At 41.1% G+C, this 25651-nt stretch overlaps 1 protein-coding gene across 4 annotated transcripts in view; it reads left to right on the top strand.

Annotated features, from left to right (window-relative positions):
• The window catches only part of IKZF1 (IKAROS family zinc finger 1), a 102728-nt gene extending 85710 nt beyond the window's left edge, over positions 1 to 17018 (top strand). For 3 of the 4 annotated variants that reach the window (XM_074986011.1, XM_074986014.1, XM_074986012.1), the window contains 3 exons: positions 1110 to 1235; positions 5854 to 5988; positions 12719 to 17018. In XM_074986011.1, coding sequence (XP_074842112.1) covers positions 1110 to 1235; positions 5854 to 5988; positions 12719 to 13425 — 968 coding nt within the window. In that variant the 3' untranslated portion in view covers positions 13426 to 17018. The remainder of the gene's footprint in view (positions 1 to 1109; positions 1236 to 5853; positions 5989 to 12718) is intronic. The other variant, XM_074986013.1, reaches the window with a different exon arrangement.
• Positions 17019 to 25651: the final 8633 nt, after the last annotated feature.

Genomic DNA, 25651 nt, shown 5'->3' with positions numbered 1-25651 from the left:
CTGCTTTAAGATTCCCCGGTACTTTCTGCATTTAGTCACACTAGATATTCCAGAAGCAGAGCCTCTGTCATGATATGCCAGTGCTTCTACTTCTGAATTCTGCCAGAACCAGGAAAGCGAAAATATTTTTTACAAAAAGTATCCAAGAATAATTTGAACCTTCCAGAAAGGCTCTTCTTGGAGTGGGCTTTAGTAAAGGGTGGAATTAGTTTTCATTTAATCAGAATTGCTTCATCTGCTTAATCTGTCTCTGGTGGACAGTTGTCTGCACCACAAACACAGTCATTACAGTTGGTAATCTCTGTGCAGAGAGGAAAATATTTAAAGGACTGTGAAACTGAAGTGCCTTTTCCCTACAGTTCTTCACTCATCCAGCTGACAATTCGTCCCACATCAAAAATGAGGCATGTCTTTGTAGACATGCCCATATACAATAAATTTGAAGGGTAGAGTCCTAGGTCCTGAAATTCCAGAAATTAGGAGCCCAGCATACCAAGGTAATTTTAATGACAGCACAGGATTTTAACATCTTTTGTCTTAGAATTTTGCAAATCTGTACCTTTTAAGAAACAGTTACCAGTATACAAATCTTATTTTTTTTATACAAAACCCAGCAAACAGTACTTCGACACATTATTACCATATTTGCAAACATCCTTTGAGGTATTTGGTGTCTCTGTGGTTCTCTGATATTGTGGTTGTTTGCCACCAGTCACCAAGACTAAGTTTCATCTGATATCATGTCATCATGATATCAAGCTTGCTGCCAGATATTTAGGCCAGTTCCAAAGCAGAGATGATAACGAATCAGGACCAATGACGCACAGAATATGTGAGGGAAATGGGATTGTCCTCATTTTGGAGATTTAAGGCCAGATTTGTTGGCTGGTATATATCAGGGGAAATCCGTTGATTTCAATGGAGCTGTACCTGTTGGTGGCTGCTAGTAGTTCAATTAGAAAATATAACACTGTTGTTTTCAAAGTCCCCAAAGTCTCTCTTGATCCTTGGCTGTCTATGGTGATAGCATGAATGATTTCTTGGTATCGTTATTATTCTGTCAGATATTTATTTAGTTTAACTCATTTGCTATGTTGTGTTTTCTGCAGTTGGCAAACCTCACAAGTGTGGATACTGTGGTCGAAGCTATAAACAGCGCAGCTCTTTAGAAGAACATAAAGAACGCTGCCATAATTACTTGCAAAACATGAACATCTCAGGCAGCTTGTATCCAGGTAGGAGTGGAAAGCAGTAAGGGTATTCCAAGAACCCATATCTGCCTGTTACTCATTAATTTGCAAGAGCTGGTCTAGCTGAGGCATCTAGGAAGCATAGCTATCCATTACAATATCATTGTGGACCACATTTTATCTATATCTATATACCCATCTCTGTCTTAGGTACAGCAATAGCTTCAAATACGCTATCTGTCTACTAATTAATATTTAGTTTTCTTGTCTACATTCTAAAATAATCAAGCTAAGCTATGGAGGCCAGTTTTGACTAATAGCTAGAAATAATGACTTCAGGTAACCAGTACATGACTTGGAACTCTTTAGGTGTTCCGGTTAAAGCATAGCTATCCCTACCCAAAGGGCTAAAACTTTCCTCTTTATTTTGGGTCCCACAGATTACAATACTCAGGGATAGGAATTCTTGATAAAAAGTTAATACTACTGCCAATAAGATTTACTCTGGAATATGCACCTTTAGTATAAGGGCGTATAACAGCCTCTCCCACCCCCACCCCAATCCCAACACACACAACTGCACAAGCTGTCCAGACCTTGGATTTTAGTGCGCAACGAGCAGATACTCAATGCCATCTACTCCATGTAGGCCCAGAAGGTGAACAGGAAGAGAGAAGAACCTAAGTTCTGTCCCACAATGCATTCACTAACCTAGAATAGCGAGTCTGGAGGGGAGAGTAATTGCCCATCTAAACCAAAGGGGAACTAGACAGGGACACATGCCTCTCGTCAAACATTTTTTTTTTTTGAGGCCTGATCCCATGCTTGGGGCATATGGCACCGCCACAATTTATCCTTTAAAGAATACAGAATCTGAATTTGTGCTTATATTGAGCCGGTCTTCCAGGTTTTAAACAAAGATATTAATTAGATGTGAGAGACTGATCACCAGAGGTAATCATATCAGATGTGTTTGTAGGCATTAGCTCAGGTGGAGAACATAGTATCAATGTACAGAGGAACTGAAGGTTAGTGTCCATCTGATAAACTACATTCCTTGCATACCTTTTTAATCTTGTAAGTGTGTATTATTCAGTTTGTCAAATATCAAACTTGCATGTTGTCTCTGACCTATGTAAAGTGATGCCTTATTTAACATTGTGTATCTGGACAGCACTTGAATATGTTTTTACCTGTTACAAGCTAATGTAAATTATATACACATAATAACAACTCTGAATGCAGCTGAGAATCTTCTGACAAATTATATGTTAGAGCAGTGCTCCTCCTAATTTTATTGAGGGGTTGGAGAATGTATAAATAGGAGGAAAGCTGAAACTAACGTACTCAAGAGAGTGGTATTTATTCCATAACTTGGTGATAGGATTTAGACAAATAGTCTGTTGAGGGTTAAAATTTCCAGTTCCTGACTTAAAGGTTCACTACATCTGAGGGCAAAACAAAGCAAAAAGTGATGTTAGCTTTTCAATTATTTGCTTAAAATAAAATATTAGTATGGAAGAATATGCAGATGAGGTTCCGATAAGTAACCAGAAGCCTTAATATAAATAATTCAGGTTTATAGGATAGTGCTTATTATAAACCCAAATCGTGGATGTTCACAGAAGTTTATGATTGTGCAGTTCAATATTTTATATTTAAATCAAACTGAAAGTTGGCATATTTGGAAATAACTCATAAGCATTTCTTTCTTGCATTTACAAGGTGTATCATACAGATCCTTATTATATCTAATATAATACTGTTTTTTAGAAACTGGGAGTAAGATGGAAGAAACAGCATATATTCCAACCACAGAGATCCTACTTTTAAAATACAATTGGTCTTATTTCTCTATTGATAAACCTGTTTTTCATTTTTAAAAAACTATGTTGAAAGTGATACTGATATGTTAAATTACATATAAGGCTCCCTTGCATATCACAAACACAGTTGCTATTTTTCAGATGCTATTTTATAATTTTAAAAATATGGTCTCTGTAATGAGGTAAATGTGCAATAAAGTAGTTCAGAATGCGATAAGGTCCTTTTGCTTTTTAAAAATACTTTTAAATGTACGTTTTTATATGTGGAAAAGTAAATCAGTCTTTTATGCAAGAACTCAAACAGCTTTTTGGAATGTATTATGTAGCTATAACAACGGTAATAAAGCCCCACTGATTGCTGTATTGATGCTAAAATTACAGAAATGAGGAGTAATGTCATCTCTCTCTCTCTCTGTTACCGCAAGCTTATTTTCCATAACGTATTTCCTAGCATTTTGTCTAATCTAATTGAAAAAGTCCTAAGCAATTGATTTCTATCACTTCCTTTAGGATCCTGATAGATCTCATTGGTAAACATACCTAATGTGGGTAAAGGCAAGGAGGAGGGTGCAGGGGAACAAAATATTTTTGTAATTTTGTCTTTGAATTTGAAGGAGAGTTGGGCTGAAATCATGGTCCCTCTGAAGTCACTGGCAAAGCTCCAAACATCTTCAGTGGAGCTAGAATTTCACCTCAGTATCTGAAATTTCCACACATAAGTGGTTGTTTTGCTGTTTTTTTTCCAATAGGAGGTCTTGGGACCCTCCATGTAATGTACGAAATATCAGAAAAGACAAAATATAAAAATTTACTGAGTTATGCTCTTCTGGTTTAGTATGTTATCATTGCTCAGTGAAAACATAGCATAGTACAACCACAAAGGCATACATGTAGATGCTTCAGGTATACACAGATATCAGAAGGGGTGAAAAGTAAAATTAATTTCTTCTCGGGGAGGGAGGACACCGGCAAAGGGGGTGATCTCCCCATGTGACTCTGCCCCACTCCTTACCCAGTGCCCTCAAGTTTGTCCCATCTACCCATGATACCTGAAAGGAGGGGGAGTTGAAGGAGATACAACTGTAGCAGCAGCTGGCACTTCTGCTGCTACCCCTGCTCTGCTCCTGCTTGTGAAAGGAACAGAAGCCCTAGCCCTGCCCCCTACCCTTCCCCAGAGCTTCCTCTCCTCTAGATCAGTCTGTACAGCAGCATCCCTGCCAGAGAACACTTTTTGGTTTTTGGCAACCAAAACCTCTCCAAATTCAGGTTTCTGACCCATTTTTTAGGGTTGGGGCAGTGGGGTGAATACAAAGGGCATAAGTTTTTGGATTTTTTGTCAAAAAAACAAAAATATTAAATCATGCGGTAACCCTCCTTCAGTTATTTGGAAATGAATTGTGCTGCATTCCTGAATGCCATGGATAAATGGGTTAGCATTTTGGGGCAATATGGGAACTGCTATTTATCATTATGGCCTTTAGATGCAATGACTGCTTGTTACTTGAGGCCTTTACCATAGATTTCTTCCCTTCAGAGTCTTCTAAATTGGATTGGGTAACACAGGCACCAGCGTATTCTTGGAAAATACCAGGAGCTTGCCTCCTTAATAGGGTTCATTGTAATAAGCATACAACAGCAGTGCCCTGTGCTGACTGACTGATCACAACACACCAATGCATGGGATTTGCTTGTTCAATTCATGTAGGCAACAAATATTTTCTTTAACTACTGTGAGTGGTCAGTTACCACAGTCCTGTAAATATCCACAAATAAGTCAATGCACCTACTGAGGAAATACTGTGTGTCACCAGCATGCACAGAGCCTAAGACATCTTGCAGAATAAAGGCCTAAATTATTCATGGTTTATTACTTGATGATTAAATAGCAAGTCACAATCTTGCTTATAATAGTTATCTCCCAGCAAAAGATAAAAGAAATCCAAACAATCACTCAGTGTGTGTCTAACACGCACTTGATAATTTACCTTTTCTTTAGGCATTGGATGCTCAGGATAGGCGCAGTTCACCATCAGAGAGCTGGTGTGCCTTTTCTTTCTCATCCTCCCTCCTTCAGTTTCCACAGGCAATTGCAGCAAAGTGACATCAGAAGCTCTTTGCTGGGCTTCCTTTCTTAAACCTAATACTTCTTTGCAATAGCAGGAAGTCAGAAAACAGTCTGAGTGCAGAAGGTCAGTGTTCTATGATAAATATATGCTTAGCCACTGGACTAGCTAAAATTGGATTTTAATGACTGACTAACTGTATCAGGGAAGTGGAGTAATAGAGAAGTGTCAGAGAAGTTGTTTTCTGCATAAATTATAGATACGTGCTTCTAGACGAAGTGATAGCTGTACCCCATTTCTGTTGAAGCGAGAGCCATTGTGCTGTGTTTTTGATGTTATTAAATGGTAGCTGGGGGACGATAGGAGGTGAAGTGCTTTGTATCCAATGTAACACTAAAGATCTTAGAGCCTGGCTCGCCAGTATCCTGCACTATGTGCCATCAGTTGGACCACTGCCAAGCTGGTGTAAAACCGAAAAGTGATCATGTTAGGCATTCGTTTTGTACCAGGGCAAATCACTAGATAAGATGCAGAATCAAGCCCTTAAAGCCATAGTTGTACTTTGCACATCTTTTTTGATAGGAACATGGGCGCTTATATAATTTTAGTTAGCATAAGGGACAATGGTACAGTCAAGGTCAGTCTCTGCCTGTAAGCTCCTGGTTATTGTTGGTTGCATGCTAATAGAAAAGTCAGACTAACACGATACAAAGGTAATAGCTCCATTAGAATGGAGCGTGTGTGCCTAACCCTTCTGATGTCATTTAATTTCAGTCATAAAAGAGGAAACTAACCAGAGTGAAATGGCTGAAGACTTGTGCAAGATAGGGTCAGAGAGATCGCTCGTGCTGGATAGACTAGCAAGTAACGTCGCCAAACGTAAGAGCTCTATGCCTCAGAAATTTGTTGGTAAGAGTTAAACGTTTGCTGTCTCCTAAAAAAAAGCCTTATAGGGTTTTCAGTCTTGCATTATGATTATGATTTTCATTTGTCATTAAATTAACAATATATAAATATATAGGATTCCCTGTAAGGATTCATTAAAAAGGATACTCTCTGCACGTTTAGCTTTCCGTCCTACAGCTTTTGTGGGGGGTATCGATATTCTTGCCTTTTCCACTGTTGATGACCTAAGTCTTCTGTGTGATCATTTTAGTTTTTGAGGTTCCTCCTCAGGAAAGCACTTCAACAGATGCTTAAGGTTACATTTTGTTAACTTCCCACATCAGGGCCAGACCTTGTGCTTTGAAGCATGTGTGAATAGGTGAGGATGGTCTGAACGTAAGAGTTTAATACTCTCTCACTCCTTCAGAATAGTTGTATACTTGTTTAGGCCATTTCTTTGGTTTAGTATCATTTGTAAACCTGGAAATATGTGCCCAGCTGATGGAAATGGTAAAAGAAAAAACAAGATAAATACATACTTTTACATGTGGAGATTATAAGAAACATGAACTTCCATAACATGGTTCCTGCTTTTACTAATAGACATTTTCTTGCCTGGGTGACGTGACTCAGAGATTGGGTACATTTTCTTCTTCTAGTTGGTACTCAGTGTCAGAGTAGTGGCAGGATCAGGCCTGTAGCATATCAGTCAAATGAAATTGAATAAAATGAGAGAAATAGCAATAATGTTTAGATTTAAACCCTCAAAAGCATGGAAACTCAGTGGAAAGCTTGAGCTCAATTTTATAGAATAAATATTCAGACCTCTCTAGTGTAATATCACTTGCTTGAGGAGAGGATTAAAGCCTTTTGGAAGCACTACATTGAAAGAATGGGTTTGAGGACAAGGTGAGGGCACGACTGATATGGTGAGGGAGGGGAATTCTAAAATATAGGAAGACAGGGGGAGGATGTTAGATTCCAAAAGTGGGAAAACGCAAAGGGTGCAATAATTGACATGGCATGGGTGAATACAAAGGAGAAGCAAAGTGTGCCACAGAGACAAACAGGGAAGTAATGGGGATCTACAGTGAGTATGAACTTTAAGAGAAGTAGCGGCAGCCTCAACTTGATGGTATGGGTGACAGGAACACAGCTGAAGGATTTGAAGTAAACAAGAACACTGTCAGAGCAGTAGGTATTCAGCATTTCAGGAGTGAAATTGGAGCTGTGGGCAGGACACCCAGGAAGAGACAGCCAGAAGTACAGGTGTGAACAGAGTGGGGTTAAGTGAGAGGACAAGAGGCATCGCTGAAAACACAGAATAAGATAGTAAAAGGAGAGGAGGGCCAGTGCAGAATCCTGAGAGACCTTGGTAACAAGAGGCAGGAAAGAGGCACCACCAAAGAAGAAACTGCAGAAGTAGCCTGAGAATTAGGAGAGAATCTAGGAAAACAAAGACTCTCTGAAGCTAGAACAGAGACAGTATTTAGAAAGAAAGTGTAAGGAAAACACACCTAAATTGGGGAAAGCTGAGACTTATGGATATGAAAAGCCTTTTTTGATTTATCAGGAAGACACCTCTGGACAGCTTCAGTGGCATGAAGGTGACTAGGTTTAAGGTGGTCCAGGACCGAGTTAACTTGGAGACGTTCAGGCCACAATGGTAAAAAATACATTTGAGTATTTTGGAAGAGAAGAGAGGTAGAAGGAGAAAGAAAGTGAGCTCAAGGGAGGGATGTTGAGGCTATGAGAAATAACAGCATATTTGAAGGCAAAGATGTGTGACTTAGAGAGGAAAGGGCTGAGACAGAGGGAGACAGATCATATAAGGGAACTCAGGAGCTGGGAGAGAACAGGAGATGGCCAAGAAAGCAGATTGAAGGACTAGTGGAAGAGGACAGGACATACATATCCAAGTCATAAACTGGTCATGAAGGAGGAGAAAATATATTTGAGGAGAGGGAGGAGGATTTTTGTGCCAGTGTGTACATGTAAACTAGTAGCTTTACTGAGACAGTCAAGGATGAAGAAAAGGTTGCAGCCATTGTAAGAGCAGGACTTATTCAAAGCAGGAAATGTAGCTGTTCACCAAGTACAGTGGCAGAACTGCAGATGACAAAGTTGTAGTGGAGTTCAATACTGAGAATGTGTTAGGAATTCTGAGGTAAAAAAAACGAGATTGCTTGCTGATTAAGGCCCAGATTCAGTTACTAGAGTAAGTTGGTGCAATTCTTCTGAAGGTGCAGGACTGAATTTGTGTCACACTTCTTGCATAAGGAAAAAAATGTCAACTGTGAAAATACCAGGTTGACCATGTTGGTTAATTTCATTTAGAATAATTTAAATAAAACTCAACAAGTATGCTATTTGGAAAAGTGAGCGTGGACCATTTTCAGTCTCTTACCACCTTCACACTGACAAACAATAGCCAAAGCCAGTCAAATGAGAGAGATGGGGAGGCAGAGTTTCCAGTCACTTCTACAGTGTGAGGGATAAGATGAAACCATAACAACAGAAAATAGTGATGAAGACTGCTTTATTCAAAAACATGGCTTCATTTGACAAATCCCAAATCCCCTCCTCTTTTCTTTTCCCAGTCCTCGTCCTGCTTCATATGAAGTACACTGCAAGTTGCTCAGAATCCAAGTTTGGCCTCCTTGTCCAATGTCCATTTTGGTAACAGGAGAATGGTTATTGAACTAATGGATTAGTTCAATAACCATTGACCCAAACACGGAACATTGAACTAATTTTTCCTTGTCCCTCTAACACAGCAATCATTTAACTACTTTAACAACACCAGTCCTGAAGCTCCTCACTTATACTGGCTTTAAACCAGTATATCACTATTGTCATCACTAATATCACTCCTCCTTTACATGGAACGAGAAGAATCAGAAGAATCAGGCCCAGAAGCACCACTGATTAGAAATGCCAAAATAGCCATACGCTTTATCAGCCAAGGCAGTCAAGTGCAAACTTCAGAGCTCATTAACAAGGCAGGCAAAACCAACCACTGTTTCAAAGAATGCAGTAATAGTAGAGCTAAATCATGGCCTAGGACCTAACTCTAGAAAGGAGCCGTGGTGACCTCCACATTCCAAAGGCCTCACTGCAGCAAACTGTTCTCAGGATGAAACTGGGTGTTTTATAAAGCTGAGCTCATTCACCAATTTGGATTAATTCGGTGTGAAGTTCTTTGACAGCAATAGTGCTGTAGCAGCACTTGTGTGTGGCACCATGCTTTGGGAATGGGAACAGATGCCAGGCCCAAAGTTGGATGTTCCAAACTGAGATTGTACTGGTCAGCGTTCTGGCTGAAATGTGACTGACATGTTAAAACTTCAACCAGATTTATTTTTTAATTAAAAAGAAGAGGACAAATAAAGCTAAGGCCTTATCAGTGGGCTGTTAATACTTAGCTATCTGTAGCAAGAGCCCTGAAATCCAGCAAAGCTTCTGTAGATCTTCACCCCACTACCAGTCTACCTTTCTTATTCTCTGAAAACCATAAACATAGGTGATTGTTTTTAATAAGCATCTGGTCAGTTATAGGCTCATTATGGTACATAAACATAAAGCAAATTCTAACCAGTGAGGAACGCCTTGTGCCCTCTGAATGCTGAGTGTACTGTATGTCCAGTGTGTGACTTATAATAAAAAATCCCAGATTTTAATTATATACATTACATACACAGGCCCACCAACTGGGCAGGGGGGTAGAGGGGCAAAAGGGGCAGTTTTACAAGGGCCCACCATTCCAAAGGGGCCCAGCGCTCTTGCTGCTGTGGCTGCCGAAGCAGCAAAGGTGGCTGATGCTTGAAGCCCCTTTGAAACATTGTGACAGTGCTGTTCCACCATGCCATGAGGCTGTGGGTGGGTGGGGGAAGTGTTGCCATCTGAGCACCACTAATGGCTGGCTGTCCTAGGCCCCACCCCTTCCATCTCTTCTGGGGGCATGGAGCCCCCTGGAGGCTGTCGGCCCTGCTGTACATACATGCTTTGTCTTTATTGTTTTCTGAATCAAGGGTATAAATTCTTAATAAAATGTGATAACATTTCATGCATTGCCCCATGCATTCTGTACAGAGTCCATTTTGCATCTATGATCTTTAACTCTTTGCATTTCAAAACTATGGGACTAGAAATGGTGCATCTAATAGCAATCATGCCACTGGTGGGGAGTAAACACTAGCAGAGGAGTTGGAGGAGGTGACAATAGGGAAGGAAGGCCATAAAAGCACAGGGTCAGGCATTAGGTAAGTCAGGTTAGATAGAAACTGTGCCTCCTATTGGAAAATCACTCAGGAGTTAACCTATCTCCAAGCAGTGCTAGCTCTAGAATAGGTAAAAAAAAAACAAAAAATCAGTTTTGCAAAAAATGTTGCCGTATTGATGTTTTTCATTCTGTGTTAGGTATTCTTTTAAAAAAAAATGAGAAAATGGCCCCATCCCTCCAATTAGTCAATAGACCACTGGTTAGGTCACTCACCAGAGGATGAGGGAAGATCCAAGATCAAAGCCCTGCTCCACTTGATTCACAATAGTGACTTGAACCTGGGTCTCCGACATTCCAGGTGACTAGCAGTATCCTGTGAAGAGGGAGAAATTCCATCTTTGAGAAACTTGAGCCAGAAAAGAGAAGATTCTGCAAAAAGACTTTTGGTCAAACAATTCTTGACCAGCTCTAGTTGGCTCCCCTTGGGCATTTGCTACTTCCTATTCTGTAAAGTGAGACTAGGGCACAGAAGGGAGAAGTCAGTCTTCCTGAGATACCAGAGGCTCAGGAAGTTCTTGGTGTGCAGCACGACTTTCCACACTACAGGACTGTGTTTTGCAGGGTTTCACGTAAATAGTTTTCAGTCTGCAATCTTGCCCCTTCATCAGTGGCGACAACAGCTACCACAGGCCCCAGGGTAATGTGGGAGGAGGCCCGGGCTCCATGCCTAGGAAGGGGCAGAGCCAAGAGTGGAAGGCCCATAGCCAAGGGCAGTCAGCCCTTAATACCACCTGGACCACAGCACTGGCCCTCCACACACCTCCCTCACAGCTGTACAGCGGGGTGGAGTAGCATTACCCTGACACTTCAAAGGGGACCGGCCCCCTTGCTGCTGTCACCTGGCCCTGGGACAATAGTCCCCTTTGCCCTCCCCCTCCTCCATCATCAGGCCTGCCCTTCATGAAGTTTGGAATTCCCTCCCATTGGAGGAGAAATTGTCTAGTTTGTTTTGTATAATTTCCAGCAGACTTTTTCTCACGCTCTTTAGAGGCTTTTCCACAAGAAGGGACAATGGGACCTCATTCGAGGCAATCTTGTACGTGCTGCAGGCTAATGGGAAAGTTATTGGTATAGCCTGAAGGCGAGGCAGTACAAACTTCAGAGAAGTCTCCCTCGCTCTATATCTTAAGGAGTGGGTGACAGCAGCAGGCTATGCATGGCAGGGCCCCTCTGCCATTGGATCCCTGTGAAATGTCAGACTCGCATTGCTCACAGTTCCATAGGGGTAGGGTACACTACCAGGGACCCTGATTTCCTCCTCCTTGCCCCTCCTTTATGGGATGGGTAATACTGCAGAGGTATTAAAAATACTGCTAGGGGGACTTTTTTGCAACCTGTTAATGAAATTCAGGTAGTGTACTGTGCAGAAAATATTTAAATCTGCAGTACCTTTTAAAAGATCTGTCCAGTTCTCACTCTCTACTTCTTATTTTTTCTCTATAGCCAAGATTTCCAAAAGTGACTACTGATAACAGGCACTTCAGTTTTTCAGTGCCCGGTTTGAGACACCTTACAAGGGCCTGACTTCTCAAAGAGAGGAGCACTCATTTGTAGTCAGCAGAAGTGGGGACATAGTAGCTTTTGAAAATATTAGTTTATATATTTAGAGAGACTCCTTATATTGTTTCTTGAGTTGACAGCAAATTATCTGCTAACTATATGATAGATGTGCAGTTGTAATTTTTCCAATGGACCCTATTGCATACTTATGAGGTCAAGGCCACATCTAGTTTTGGTTGGCAAAAATGACTGGGCAGCCAGCTCAAAGTAAGCCTCTCGTCATGCACAATACTAATTTTCAGTTCATTGGAATTATTTTGTTGGAAGCAATGCCTTAGTCTGCTCCTCCAAGTTAGACTTTCGTAACAGAAACTTGTGAACTGTCTTTTCAGAACTAGTGTCTGGCTTACGGTTGGTCAGAATTTTGTCATTTGAAGTGTTTGATCACAAATTAATTTTTTGATTAAATTAATTATTTTATGAAAAGCATTTACTTTCTCAGACAGTTTTGATTTTTTTTTTTTTGTCAACAAGATGAATGGTTGAAAAATGGACTACTTGTTTTTCAGGCAAAAAACAAAGTATTTCTGACAAACTCCCATTCTCTTCCATGGATCAGGAGCCTTTGGACAGACAGTATATCCCATGATGCACCACAGCCATGTAATGGCCGTGATGTAGCACCTCCTTGCACCAAGAGGGAGGTTGTGGCACATCAGGCACCACCTCAAATCAATTTTTGTTTGTGTTTGGTCAAAATACCAGTTTGATTTTTTCCCCCCCAAAATATTTTATGATCAGTTCTGAAATAGCGCGCTGGGAAACCGACAGGTCTTCAGAGCAGTTCTCAATTTCATAAGGAGATTTCTACCTTGCATTGCATCTCACTATTTTGTTTTATTGACATAGGAAGTCCAGTGCTTAGTCCTGTTGAAGCCCAAATGTCTAACTCCTGATTGTTTTGAAATACAGGTGAGAAATGCTTATCTGATGTTCCGTACGATGCCACCACTAATTATGAGAAGGAGAGTGAGATGATGCAGACTCATGTTATGGACCAGGCCATAAACAATGCCATCAGTTACCTGGGGGCAGAGTCTTTGCGTCCCCTTGTGCAGACACCTCCAGGCAGCTCTGAAGTAGCACCTGTTATCAGCTCCATGTATCAACTCCACAAGCCTCTTGGGGACAATCAGGTTCGTTCCAATCATACAGCTCAGGACACCGCAGTGGAAAACTTGCTACTGCTTTCCAAAGCCAAATCCATCTCCTCTGAAAGGGATGCTTCCCCCAGCAACAGCTGCCAAGACTCAACAGATACAGAGAGTAATAACGAGGAGCGCAGTGGTTTAATATACCTGACAAATCACATAGTTCCTCATGCAAGAAATGGCCTGTCTATAAAAGAAGAACAGAGGCAATATGATGTCCTGAGGGCAGGTACTGACAATTCCCATGATGCTTTCAAAGTGATCACCAGCAATGGGGAGCAAGTAAAAGTTTACAAGTGCGAACACTGTCGAGTCCTTTTCTTGGATCATGTGATGTACACCATCCACATGGGCTGTCACGGGTTCCGTGATCCCTTCGAATGCAACATGTGTGGCTACCACAGCCAGGACCGATATGAATTCTCTTCTCACATAACACGAGGGGAGCACCGTTTCCACATGAGCTAAAAGCCCTCCCACACAGATAAAACCTTATCAGTTCTATTATTATCAGTTCGATTATTGATACGAGAGATGGATGAATTTCAAGGACAAAAACACCAGTCTGTTGGACAGTAAAAGAATCCAGAAATGAAAATTAAAAGACCTAGCCTCAGGAGTTTTCTCCTCTTGGTAGCATGCATTGCAACTCTATTTTATAAAATGAATATTGGTGTTTTTACGGCAAATATTTGAACCACCAAAACTTTAGTAAGTAGGAGCTTTTGTAGTCAAGTAGTAGAATCCACTTCCTTTTAGCTATTGCTGTCTGCAGACCTCTTCCCCAACATAGTTAAGCATGTGCACAATGCACAAAAATTTGTCTGCGGGCTAGAAAGGCCTTGTGCCAACATGCTGCGAATACGGCTCTTACACCACACATATTTTTGACTTCCCATTGTTATTTGGGTACTTGGGAAGACTTTATTAAAATAAAGACAAAATGGCCCAAACAGGACCCTTGGATGGTGTCGTGTGGACCTGGAATGGTATTGCAAGCTAGACCCTTGGGTGGCAGTATTTTAGCAGCAGAATAAAATAACACAGTAGCACACACCAGGCAAAGCAAAGCAAAGCACACCTTATTTGTACTGTGAGGCATAAGGCCAGTTGTTTGAAGGACATGAGAAGCAACCATCTAATATATACTGTGGAATGAACAAAAGGTTTGGGTTCTGAGGTTTTTTTGTTTTTTTGGGTTTTTTGATCCTTTAAAATATTTCCCAACCTAATGCTCACTTTTTCTTTAAAAATGTAAGTATAAAATACCAGAGAGAATTTTATGCACCTTTCTTTCATTTTGGGGGCTATTTTTACAGCAGCATACAAAATTGACACCCTCACCCATTTTTGCATATGAAAATGCCCATTCTGCTTTCACAACATCTTCTGGGTACTTTTGTGGGATGTGTCTGGAAAATTTAGCCCGCAGCAATTTTTTTTTTTTAATTTTTTTAAAAAGCACTGAGCTGAATTAAATAAACATTTAAAAATCATGCCCATCCCCTGTTCCTCAAAATTAGGCAGTCACGGAGGGCTCCATCCCGCAAGATACTGAGCACTCTAGCACCAGTTTAGCAAAGCACTTCAGTATTTGCCTGAGTAGTCAAATGAACATAAATGGAACTATTCTTGTGTGTAACGATAATCCCAAATTTAAGAGTTTTTGTTTGTTTGTTTGTTTGTTTGCTTGCTTGCTTTTGCTGGCCAGAGCAAGGCTCAAGTTCTATAAAACCAAAAACATTTATTCTATCTACACACGTGCGTGCCTTTTTCTTGGCAAGACATTTAAAATTTAAATTCCTGTACAATAAAAAGACATTTGAAGCACCAAGACAGATGATAATACAAACTGTCAATCTGTTTGTCTCTTCTCTAGTTCCTCTTCCAAATATCTTGTTCCTCTCCCCAAACAGCCTACTGGTTTAGGCCTGGATAATAGTGATATTTATGCAACTTGATTAAGAATCTCCCTTCATAGCTGAGATCTTTCCACAACAATACAGGAATTTAATTAATTGAGTTGCCCAACCCATTGAATGTACACACATTTCCACTGTATTCAAGAGATCGGTACTACCCTGAAAACTATAGTATGTATCTTATTAGAACTGTGTGCACTTAACACCAAGGATAAATTTGGCCCAATGGGTGTATATATACCATTTAAGTAAATGACAGACAGGGACAGCCTGGTTCTGCTTTCACTTACACAGCTCTAAATCAAGAGCAACTCCACTAAGGCAATAGAATGATAGGGATGTAAATGAGCTTTGACTATGCTTTACACCTTGCCCCCCTCCCGCCACCTATTACTTTATTACACTGTACAGTCGTTCCTAACTAGAAGAAATTTACTTTGTAAAAGCCAAGCTCCTTGGATCACAAGGGTGATTTTACATAGAAAGAATGTATATAAAGCATGGACTGCATAAACACATGCAAACACACATATGCATATTGAACCAAAAACATGAGTAAAACATTGTATGAGCAGAACATTGTAAATTGCAGGTAGGATACCAGAAAAAAACGTAACATAAGCTATAGCTCTGATTGTGATCTTGCACTGGTTAAACTTCATTGACTTCCATGGAGGCATTCCTCATAAAATCCAGCCCCTATACATCACACAGGCCAAAGCTAAAAAGGGCACATCTATCCATTTTGTTGTGCTAAAAAGATTTCCTCACTGATTCCGTGTCAACAAAGACTGTGTGTGGTTGAGCCCATAGCATTTAATCATCCTTCCAAGAAGCAGTTGATTTTAACTGCAAAGGAAAGGCAGAAATAATTTACACTAAGATGAGTTCTTGTTTTAATGACAGTTTCTCTAGTATTTCTTAACGTTTATGCCTTTACAGGGCCTAATTCACCTGCCCTTCATCCTCATACCTTCATTGCAGGCAGTTTGCCCTGCTGTTTTGACCACAGAGGTACAGTCATTTCTGAGTCTCTTGAATGTACATTAATCTCCTGGAAACAGGGAGCTGGTTCTGTTATGGATAGCCAGGGCCCCCTCACACCTTAAAGTGCTATACAATCTACAGTTTACTTTTAGCTTTTGAAAACAAGATTTTGCTTAATAAAGCTCAGGCTATAGGGAGACTCCCTTTTTAGGGCATTTCTTTGCTAAAGCTCAACAAAGAGAGGGCCAAAATCACTACTGATGTAAGCTGGCACATCTCCAATGGAGCGATGCTCACTTACAGCTGTGTTGATTCTGGCTGTTACAGTGAAATGCGTATATATGACAATACAATTTACATGATTTCTGATGCAGAGGATTTTGCCACATTTAGAATGGTTCTAGGATGTGTCCCCCTGGGTTTGTCAAAATACTCACACAAGTTTGTGGGTGAGTGGCTCATACATAACTATATGGTTACGTTTCACGGATTTTCACAGTGGCTGTGTTTCTTGGCGCTAGGCTTTTCCTATTTATACAAAAGTATGTGAATGTTGTACAATAAATACAGTTGTATAATTTCTCTTATTAATAAAGATACAGTGTATCAGAAGGAGTAGCATAACAGAGGTAGCATTCCTCGTTTGTAGAGCAGCTTTTGTTCCACGTTTGCACAAAAATCAGCCTCTGTTAGGAAATAAATGTATTGCTAATTTTTATTTATGGGGATGAACAAAGGAAGGGGGAAAATGATCCATGTTCTCGGTGCTTGTCTGTATGCAGCTAAACAAATTGTGCCTGTAGCTAACTGTAAGTGTAAGCTCCTGTTTCACCTCCTAAGCTCTGGTGTAATAGCCTATAATGGTTTAGCTTTACTCTAACCAAAAGAGTAAACATGTTGAATGGCTTTAAGTTACATTGATAGCTGTTTTTTTAAGATGTAAATAGCAACATAGTAAGAACGCTTTTCAAAATTGTTCTGCAGTTGGTCCCCAGCCCGGACACCCCCCTCCCCCCATCTTTTATATCTGGTATAAAAACAAGTTGTATTTACACATTTTGTTGTGACTTTAAAACCATTGTATTTACATTTCAAATTTTTATGAAATTTGCTTGTTTTTTAATTAAATTATGTGTGGAAGGTGAGACCTAATGTGTAAGAGACCGCTCAGCAAATGACTTGTCTTTTGGTTGCTGGCATGACATTCCGCATAGCTTAAACCCTTTTGTGTAAGAGGCTCAGTGTGAGCCTATATGTGAAGTGCACAGTGGAGCAAGGACAAGAGCGTGAAGCTGAGCTTGACTTCATGTAGTCTGATTTTCTGACCTCCTCTACACTAGTGTAACCACATTGAAGTCAGTCAAGTTAAACCAACCGAGTGCATGAGAGAGATAATCAGCCCCTTGATATTTATACAGTCAGGGATTGGATCTTCATTGTTCCACACCCTTGATATCATCCCAAGACAGGGGTCCTGCCTGAGTCATGTGGGGGGCTTGGATGATCCTGCAGTTTTGTCAGCTGATGTAGGGGCTTGTAAACCGCTAACAACTTCCTTTGCTGCCAGCACACAGGGGAAGGGACAAAGGAAGCGCTGACAACCCAGCCTAATTTAGGAATCCCTCAGGCTTCTCAACCACCACATAAAGAGGAAGACGTGCAGGGGAGCAACAGGAGCCAGCCCACACAAATGGGAGCTTGGGGACTCCTGTACACCCATAGCTGACTCTGGGTCTCCAGCTTTAAGCTAGTTTCACAAAAGGATTTTGGTGCCTAACTGCCACTTCAAGGGCATGAATCTTCAAATAAGGCTTCATGGGTTTTTCCACTACCTCTGCTCAACGGCCACTTCCACTCTCTTGACCCTCCCAACTTTTGCAGTAAAATAGTTCCCTGGACACCTGATCCTGCATATGAATAATGTGGCCACACATCATCTGTCCAACTGCCCGGTCCCCAGTGTGATCCATGAGCCGAGGCAAGGTGGGTGTTACTTCACCTAACTTCCTGCAAATCTCCACCCAGTAAGTTCAGAGCTTGCCTACCATGACACTATAGCCTGGTTCACACAAATGGCTGAGGCAAGGGAGAACTCCTCCCCCAGAATACTGAGTTCTGAGGTTAGGCTAATTATCCAGGAGACCCTGTACTAACCTCTCACATTCAAACATATCTGCTACCTGAGCGGGAGAGGGGATTTGACCAGGAATCTAGGCAAGTGCCCAGCTGTGAAATACTGTGCTGTGGGTGCTCCCTCAGTCTCTGCTGCAGAAGTGTTGGTGTGTGAGCACATTGCTATGAAGGAAAAACCTTGAGTGTGCACACACCAATTTACGGTACCTCAAAGCCAAATTGGGTAAAGTGAATTTTTGATTTGCTAGCCCTAATAAGCTATATCTACAGCTTTGTTGCCATATTCACCGTAACATACAGATACCAAAATTACATTAGAGTTGTCAGTGTCAGGAGACAGCGCTTGTGAAATTAAAAATGGCCCGTTTAGGAACTTCCATTCACAGGCAGTGGATAAATCTTGATGGCGTTATGCAGTATTAGGAAATCCTTGCACAAAGCAAAAAACACCCAGTGCTTTATGTGAGAGATTGTAAGACTAAAAACTGTGCAAGGAGCTCAGGGCATAATGTGAATATTCACAATATTTCAAAGATAATTTCAGTGTTCTTATGTTCTGATTATTCCTACAATGGTAAGTAAGTTAAAGACACTGATAGTACTTATAGCATTCCGATACGCAAAGTACAAGCAACATTGCCCAATATTGTCACCCTTGGGAAAATCTACAGTTAGGCATCTAAAAGTGAAATGGTCATTTTAGCAGTGTTCTACACCCACAACTCACATCAAAACCTGTTGGAGCTGTGGCTTCTTAGGACCATCAAGAGTCAGACCAGTTGTATTTAAATATCAAAATGTGTACGTAGAAACCTAACCTTAGGTACCCACCTCAGATAACATTGGCTATGGCCATATTTTTATTATTATATAAATACACACAAACTGTAACTAGAAAACTCAGTTATTCCTTACTCTTCCCATAGGCTCAGCATGTTAAAGTATTTTTGCTAATTTGTGACTAGCACTAGGCAGAAACTAAAAGTTATGCAACTTTGAAAAATTGTCATTTTCAGCAAAAAACACAAACCAACCTGCAATTTTTTTTTTGGCTGAAAATTCAAAATATTGTTATTCTGAAAAGCACCTGCAGTGTCTCACACTCCTCAGTGGGCCAATTGCCTTGGTTGGGCTACATCTCCAATGTACCACAGTATCATCTCTCAGCCAAGGGACACGGTTACCCAGCAGCACTGCATCATGGGAGACTGGAGTCCAGCTATGTAGGGATAACAGACCATAGAGGGAGAATGGGAGCTTACGTTACCGGCTGAGGGTCTGTATTGCTCTGTTTTGAGTCTGCATGCCTCCGCCTGCTTTATGGACACATGTTCATACATAGACAGCATGGTAGGTGAGCACTTAGCGCCTGCCCAGTTACCAGGGTTCTGCATGACAGCAGACTTCAGTAGTTTGATGTTTAAAGCACATTATAAGTGTTAAGTCTCCCATCGCATCTAGCAGGAGAGTATGGCAATACTGGTATCCCATTTTGCAAACAGGGTGGCTGTAGAGCCCAAAGTCTTGTTTTCCGGTACTCCAGTTGCTGGACACATCATTTTTTTTTGAAAGGGGTTGCTTTTCAGGAGTGTTAAGTAACCTAGTTGAAATTACCAGGGGCTCCAGATGCTCAGCACCATTGAGAACCTAGATTGTCTAAAGCTGGGCACTCAAAACCTGAAGCACCAAAATTAAGGATACTTGTATTTTTACCGAACAAAGAACCCCAGGTAAGAAGGCAGAGCTACTTTCAAAACTGGAGTTAGAGTGCAGTAGCTTGAGTCCTTACTGACCATATTTATATGGCATGAGAGAAATGGCAGTGAATATGGATCAAAATTCTACAGTCCTCAAGCAAAATCCCTGATGCCAAAGATTTCAGTGGGAGTTTTGCTGAATTGAGGACTCTAGTATTTAGCCTTGTATTTTTATTTTTAAATAAGATCTCACTGCTTGAAAGAATGTCCCAGGTCATGGAACGATTCCCAGTTTTATCTGTCCCAACCACACGTACTAGACACGTGAATGACAGAGGGCAGCTGCTGGTGCTGTTTCTGCTGCCACCACCGGCTGCAAATCACACAAACCAACGCCTTCCTGTCCCTTGGGAGAGAAGTGAAGGTTCTGGTTTGTAAGCAGTTAGAAAAAAATAAATCTACACCTTGCAGCAGACGGTGGGCCTAGGGCTGGCTGGGTGAGGAAGTTAATCAGCACTGAGCAGGCTGCTCGGGATGAGGCCAAACAGATGGTTAGTCTCTGAAACGGCAAAACGGGAAGCAGATGTGGCCACCGCTTCTCCCCATGCATAACTGGGAACCAGCCGGTTGGTGAGGAAATTTGCATAACAAGGATAATTTGGTAGCAAAACTGTCCCTTGAAATGATCTGCATGGATCCAGGCACAGTTGACAATTTTCACTTCTTGTTTCCCAATCATTGTTCAACCTGATTAAATTTTAATTTCTGAAGTTAAAGGTTGCCAATGCCTTTTCTTAGCTAACTGCTAGGGAAAGCTACTGTGCAACCAGAGCAGCAGCAAGTTGGCATTAAAATGTTTATGATGAAATCCTGACCAGACTAAAGGCAATGGAAGTTTTAGTGTCATCAGGATTTCAACTTCAAAGTCCACTGCAAGTAACAAATGCAACTCCAAAACAATGAATCTGGGTCTGAATGAACAGCCTTTATTCCAATCCCATTGAGGTTTATGATGGTTAGATTAGAACTTTGGTGCAGACATAGGAATGAAGCAAAACATTGCAACATTTTGATCCAGATTTGATTTGTTCAGTTTTAGCCCATCTCTACTAAATGCATATTTCTCCTCTTTAATGGGTAATTTAGCTGGAGTATGCCAGGGCCATCCTGGTGGACAATAGGTCTTCACAACTTCACAGAAGTCAGCAACAGAGTAAACTGGGTTACATGAGCCTCTCTCAGACAACTAGATTACGTTCTTTAATTGAAGAGGTAGACCTGTCCTCTTCCTCTCTGCTCACCTCTATTTCGTTTTTGAAGAGGTACAGTGGTGCCTCCTATTTTCTTACATGGGAATTGCAATGACTACAAACCTAGTTTCCTGTTGAGCTTCAGCCAGAACACTAGAGTTTTGATATACAGCAATTCCCCGAATGCTGGACTTAGGGCACCTGCTGGTGGATCTGAGAAAAGCAGGCTAAGAGCTCATGCTGCTGGTTGTTCATCCTTGTTTCAAGCTGCTAAAATTACATTTTAAGACACCTTAAATATTTTCATAATATGACTTGTCCATGTATGCAATTACTGTGCTCACTCAGGGATATTATGTGATTCCAAATGGCAGGGTAGGTGAATCGTGGGGTGACCATTCTGTTACAAACATGGTCCATACTATGAAAAAAAAAGTTTAAGAACCCACATAGGATAGGATCCTCCTTAACTTACTGCTCTGGTACTTCAATGACAACTGAGCAGCCAGCACAGAGAATTCCAGGAGACACCATAGTCCTGAAGGTCTGCTTTTTTTGCAACATCGTGACACCTGGTGAAAAGGACTTTAGCACTCATCTGAGCTCTGTTATGTCCCACAGTTCAGTGAAGACAATATTCTCTTCTGCTTTCAGTTTACTGCAGGTGAAGGAATTTTCCTCTCATACTTTCTTTCACCTTCCTTGCTTACAGTAACAGGCCTATTACCTGTTTTTAGTTTGCAGTGAATAATATCACTCTGTTTTGAAATGGATTAAACATGCTGCTTGCTTCATGTATTTTGGCTGTGATCTTCAGGAGTCTTTACATATGGGGAAAGTTCAAATTTGCAGCTGAACATAGTGGCTTGGTTTGATCTCAATTTAAGATATATAAAATTTACTTCCAAAGGGAGGCATCTGATTGGCTGAGGGAATTTCCAGTGTACGAATATGGAAACCATTGTGGTGTCAGGCTTCAGCATGTTACATAACTGACAATAAAAAGAGGAGAAGGAACAAATCATTGATCAAAGCAAATGTTTGCAGTAGTTAAACAAGAATAATTAAATGTGTTTTCCTCTTCTGACAGTTTAGCATGACATATTTGCAAGATTTTTCCAACACAAAAGTTACTTTCACACACACACACACACACACACACACACACACACACAGAGGAAAAACCTTCCACATGCATGTACAACTATCAGGTAAATATGTTATTTGCATAGTCTACAGAGATTTATGTAACTCGTGAAAGTTCAATGACATGTATGTGGTTTTTGGACCCACTAAAATTGTTACAAAGAAATATTACTTCTGCTTTGGGAACATCTGTCTTGCTCTCTCTCTCTCTTTTTTTTTTTTTTTTCTTTTGCAAATGCACAATGTAGGCAGAGATACTGATGTGAAGATCAGATAAGGATAGATAGAAAAAAGCCTAATCCAGAGCTCACTTATTCAGGTGCCTCTCAGGAATAAATCCATTGAAGTCACCAGTGTGAAACCGAGTTTGTGGTGACACTCAGACAATTTAGCAGCATTTGCAACATTGTGTCTCTCACTGTCCTCACACTTATACTTCATTTAAAAGTTCTTTGGATGGAGAATTGATCCTGGATCATATTCTAAAAATGCGCATGGGGAAAACACAAGGATTTTATGACAACAAGCAAAGACCAACATTAAAGGATAGAAAAGTCTTAAATAAAGAACTTTTTCCTTGATTCGCATACCAAACCACTCTAAAACTCAAACGTATTTAGTCTCTTTATAGACTCCTCTTTGTGGTTCAGCAATAATTCAGTTATTTAAGATAGAGGGAAACGTACTGGAAGTGATAGGGAGGCCAAAAGTAAAATGAAGAGTGGTGGAAAATTGGGTGGAAAAATTAACACATCAGATTCAGCTGTGGTGAAGGAAATTACTCTTTCACCATAAAGAGATTATTACCACAGAATTAGCCAAAGACTAAACCAGTGCACTTCAGGAAAGTTCTGACCCTAGAATCTTTGGCAGGTTATATGGGGATATATTTATTCACTGGTCTTTATTAGCCTGATTTCCAAAACAAATTTATGACGTTAAATTGTTTTTGATTGTATTAAAAAACAAATGTAGGCACCATTCTCCCACATACTAAGTCTTTTGTATTTTCGGAGCATTTGCTATCAGACAATCACAAAGCATTTCAAAATATTTGTTAATAAAGAATCACACCTCCAGCATTGACATTTCTTGTAATTTTATCATGAATCTCACAAAATTTGAGTCCCGTCCCCACCCCCGAGATCCAGTGTTTGGTGACCAAAAAAAAAAGGTGAAGTTCTCAATAAATGGACATTTCCAGCCCCCACAGATGTGGAGAAAAGCTTACAAACATAAATTGAGTGCCACCTAACAGCTGAAGAAGATGAGGGCAAACATTTGGGCTTGGCAGTACCCCTGTGACACCATTATCCCTATTTTACTGAAGGGAAACTGAGGCATGTTTCATTTACTTGCTGAAGATCACAGAGCAACATTGGGACTGGCCCTAACATCTTTTAGTTCTTGATTTTGAGGGCAGAACAAGTACACAACCTCCATCCCAAAAGCAGGAACCAAAGTCATGATTCCTCGCTCTCCCTGCCTTGCTCTAACTCAGGGCTCTCAAACTCATGCCTCTAGGCCACCTGCAGCCCAAGCAGTTCTACAATCTGGCCTGCAAATCCCTGTGGGAGGGAGAAAGAAGAGTCCATACATTCCTAAGCCCAGCTCCTGCCCCATCCCACCTCTCCTGTCCTCATTCAGTCCTTTCCCAGAGTCCCCTCCCGCAAGGGATACAGCCTTGAGGATTACCAGGGGGCCTTGTGCAGGGCAGCAGCAGGGGTTGGACCGCCCCCCACTCACACTCACCGTGTCAGTGGGAACTGGCAGGGTGGGGGAAGCGGAGCAATGCAGCAGCCTGAACTGCTCTGCCACCATTTCCCCAGCTAGCCCAGTTGCTCCACTTCACTGTGGCAGTGAGAAGCAGGGTGCCCCAGCACCAGCCTGCTGCACTCACGAGGGCAGTATGGGGGCACCAGGAGACATGCAGGAGAGAGGGATGTACAGACTCCCACACCCCCAAAACTGTTACCAGAGCAAGGCAGGAGGGTGTCCACTGGCCCATTAGTTAAACTGAGTTGGAAACCACTCTAACTACTTAAACAGCCTGAGAAGGACAATTTCTCACTGCCTTTATAACCTGATCTAGCCACCAGACCACATTACTTTAGGATAAATAATTCAAAACATTTCACCATGTATATAATTTGAGGAAGAGCAATTACTTACTTCCCTCTCATTTCCTCACCCACGATTTCATAGTAACATTGCCCAAAAACTTCAGGTTGTTATTTTGGCTCTCAACAACTTGTTTGGTGGTGAGCCAAGGGTGGGGTAGGCCCCTTGGGGGGCATGAAATTTCAAAAGGGGAACACACCATGATTGACTGCTCGGTCTCAGGCTCATCCATCTCATTAAAATGTTGCTGTTCTTATATATGTGTATTCACAGTTATATACCCATTAATAAAGTTTTTACATTCTACATACCTATTTCGAACACATGCTGAAAGGGTTTTTTTATATGCATATAATTAAAATCTCCATCAATATGAATTACATTAGACAGGTTGGGTTGTGGGAGGGGGCTGCTCGCTGCAGGGACAAAAAGTGGGACCTGATAAAAATAGTTTGCTCACCCCTGACCCATGTGATCTTCTGTATCACTCCTAAGTGACAACCAAACTATTTTCAGGCATAAGGGTTGGAGACAGAGGGGGGGGGGGGGGTTGCCAATAAAGGCGTGTCTACACAGCTTGTATCCTGCAAGCAGCAGCTTCTGCCAGCCGCAAGAAGTATTTGTAACATGACAGATATACAGAAAGCAGGAAAAGTTCTCATAAATGTCTCATGATATTGAAGACCAACTTCGGTCCAGCTGTGAATGTATGATGGCTGCAAAACAAATTTATAAAGGAATATATTTACGTTGATATATTGGCCCCAGCCTGAAACACAAAGCTAAGGGGGCCAATTCATCTCTCAATTATTCTTGCATAGTTTGGGGGGGTAACTCAAAAGAAGTCAGTAAACCTACACTAGCTTAGGTGAATCAGACCCAAAGAAAAGGAACTGCTTGCTGGATTTGGTTAAAGTGCTGACTTGCAATAAGGCTTGCTGGAAAAAAAGCCTGCACAATGATCAACATGCAAAATAGAAACTTGAGATAAGCTATGGAAAGAGGGTGGGACTTCCAGAAAATAGAGAAGGACTTGCTACACCCTGCTTGTCAAGTTTTGCAGGATCACCACAGCTTCTCTGGAGAAAAAGTGGGGAAAAAGCTAACAGCTTTCCTTTTGCTTCTGCTTCTCCTAAATAAACTGCTTGCCTAATTTCCTTTGCAATTAGAGAAATGTTCCTTTTGAAAACCATTATTTCCACACGCTACTGGGTCATGCACATTTTCTACACAGCCTGCTGGAAACTTGCACACAGTTTGGAATAATATTAAATGAACATTTTGCTTTTCTAAGTGTGTGTCAAAACTGAAGTAACATTAAACTTAACCAAGTTAATATGTCTGTGTATGTGTCGGGAGGAGGGTCTAGTTCTGTGAAATTTAGCAGATCTGAAAAACACACTATTCAGAATAATTTACGTGCAGCAGTGCTGGGCCA

This window comes from Carettochelys insculpta, chromosome 2 (assembly GCF_033958435.1).
Source record: "Carettochelys insculpta isolate YL-2023 chromosome 2, ASM3395843v1, whole genome shotgun sequence".
NCBI classification, from domain to species: Eukaryota; Metazoa; Chordata; order Testudines; family Carettochelyidae; genus Carettochelys; species Carettochelys insculpta.
Note: the sequence above shows the minus strand (reverse complement) of the source record. Positions and strands in the feature narration are given on the sequence as shown.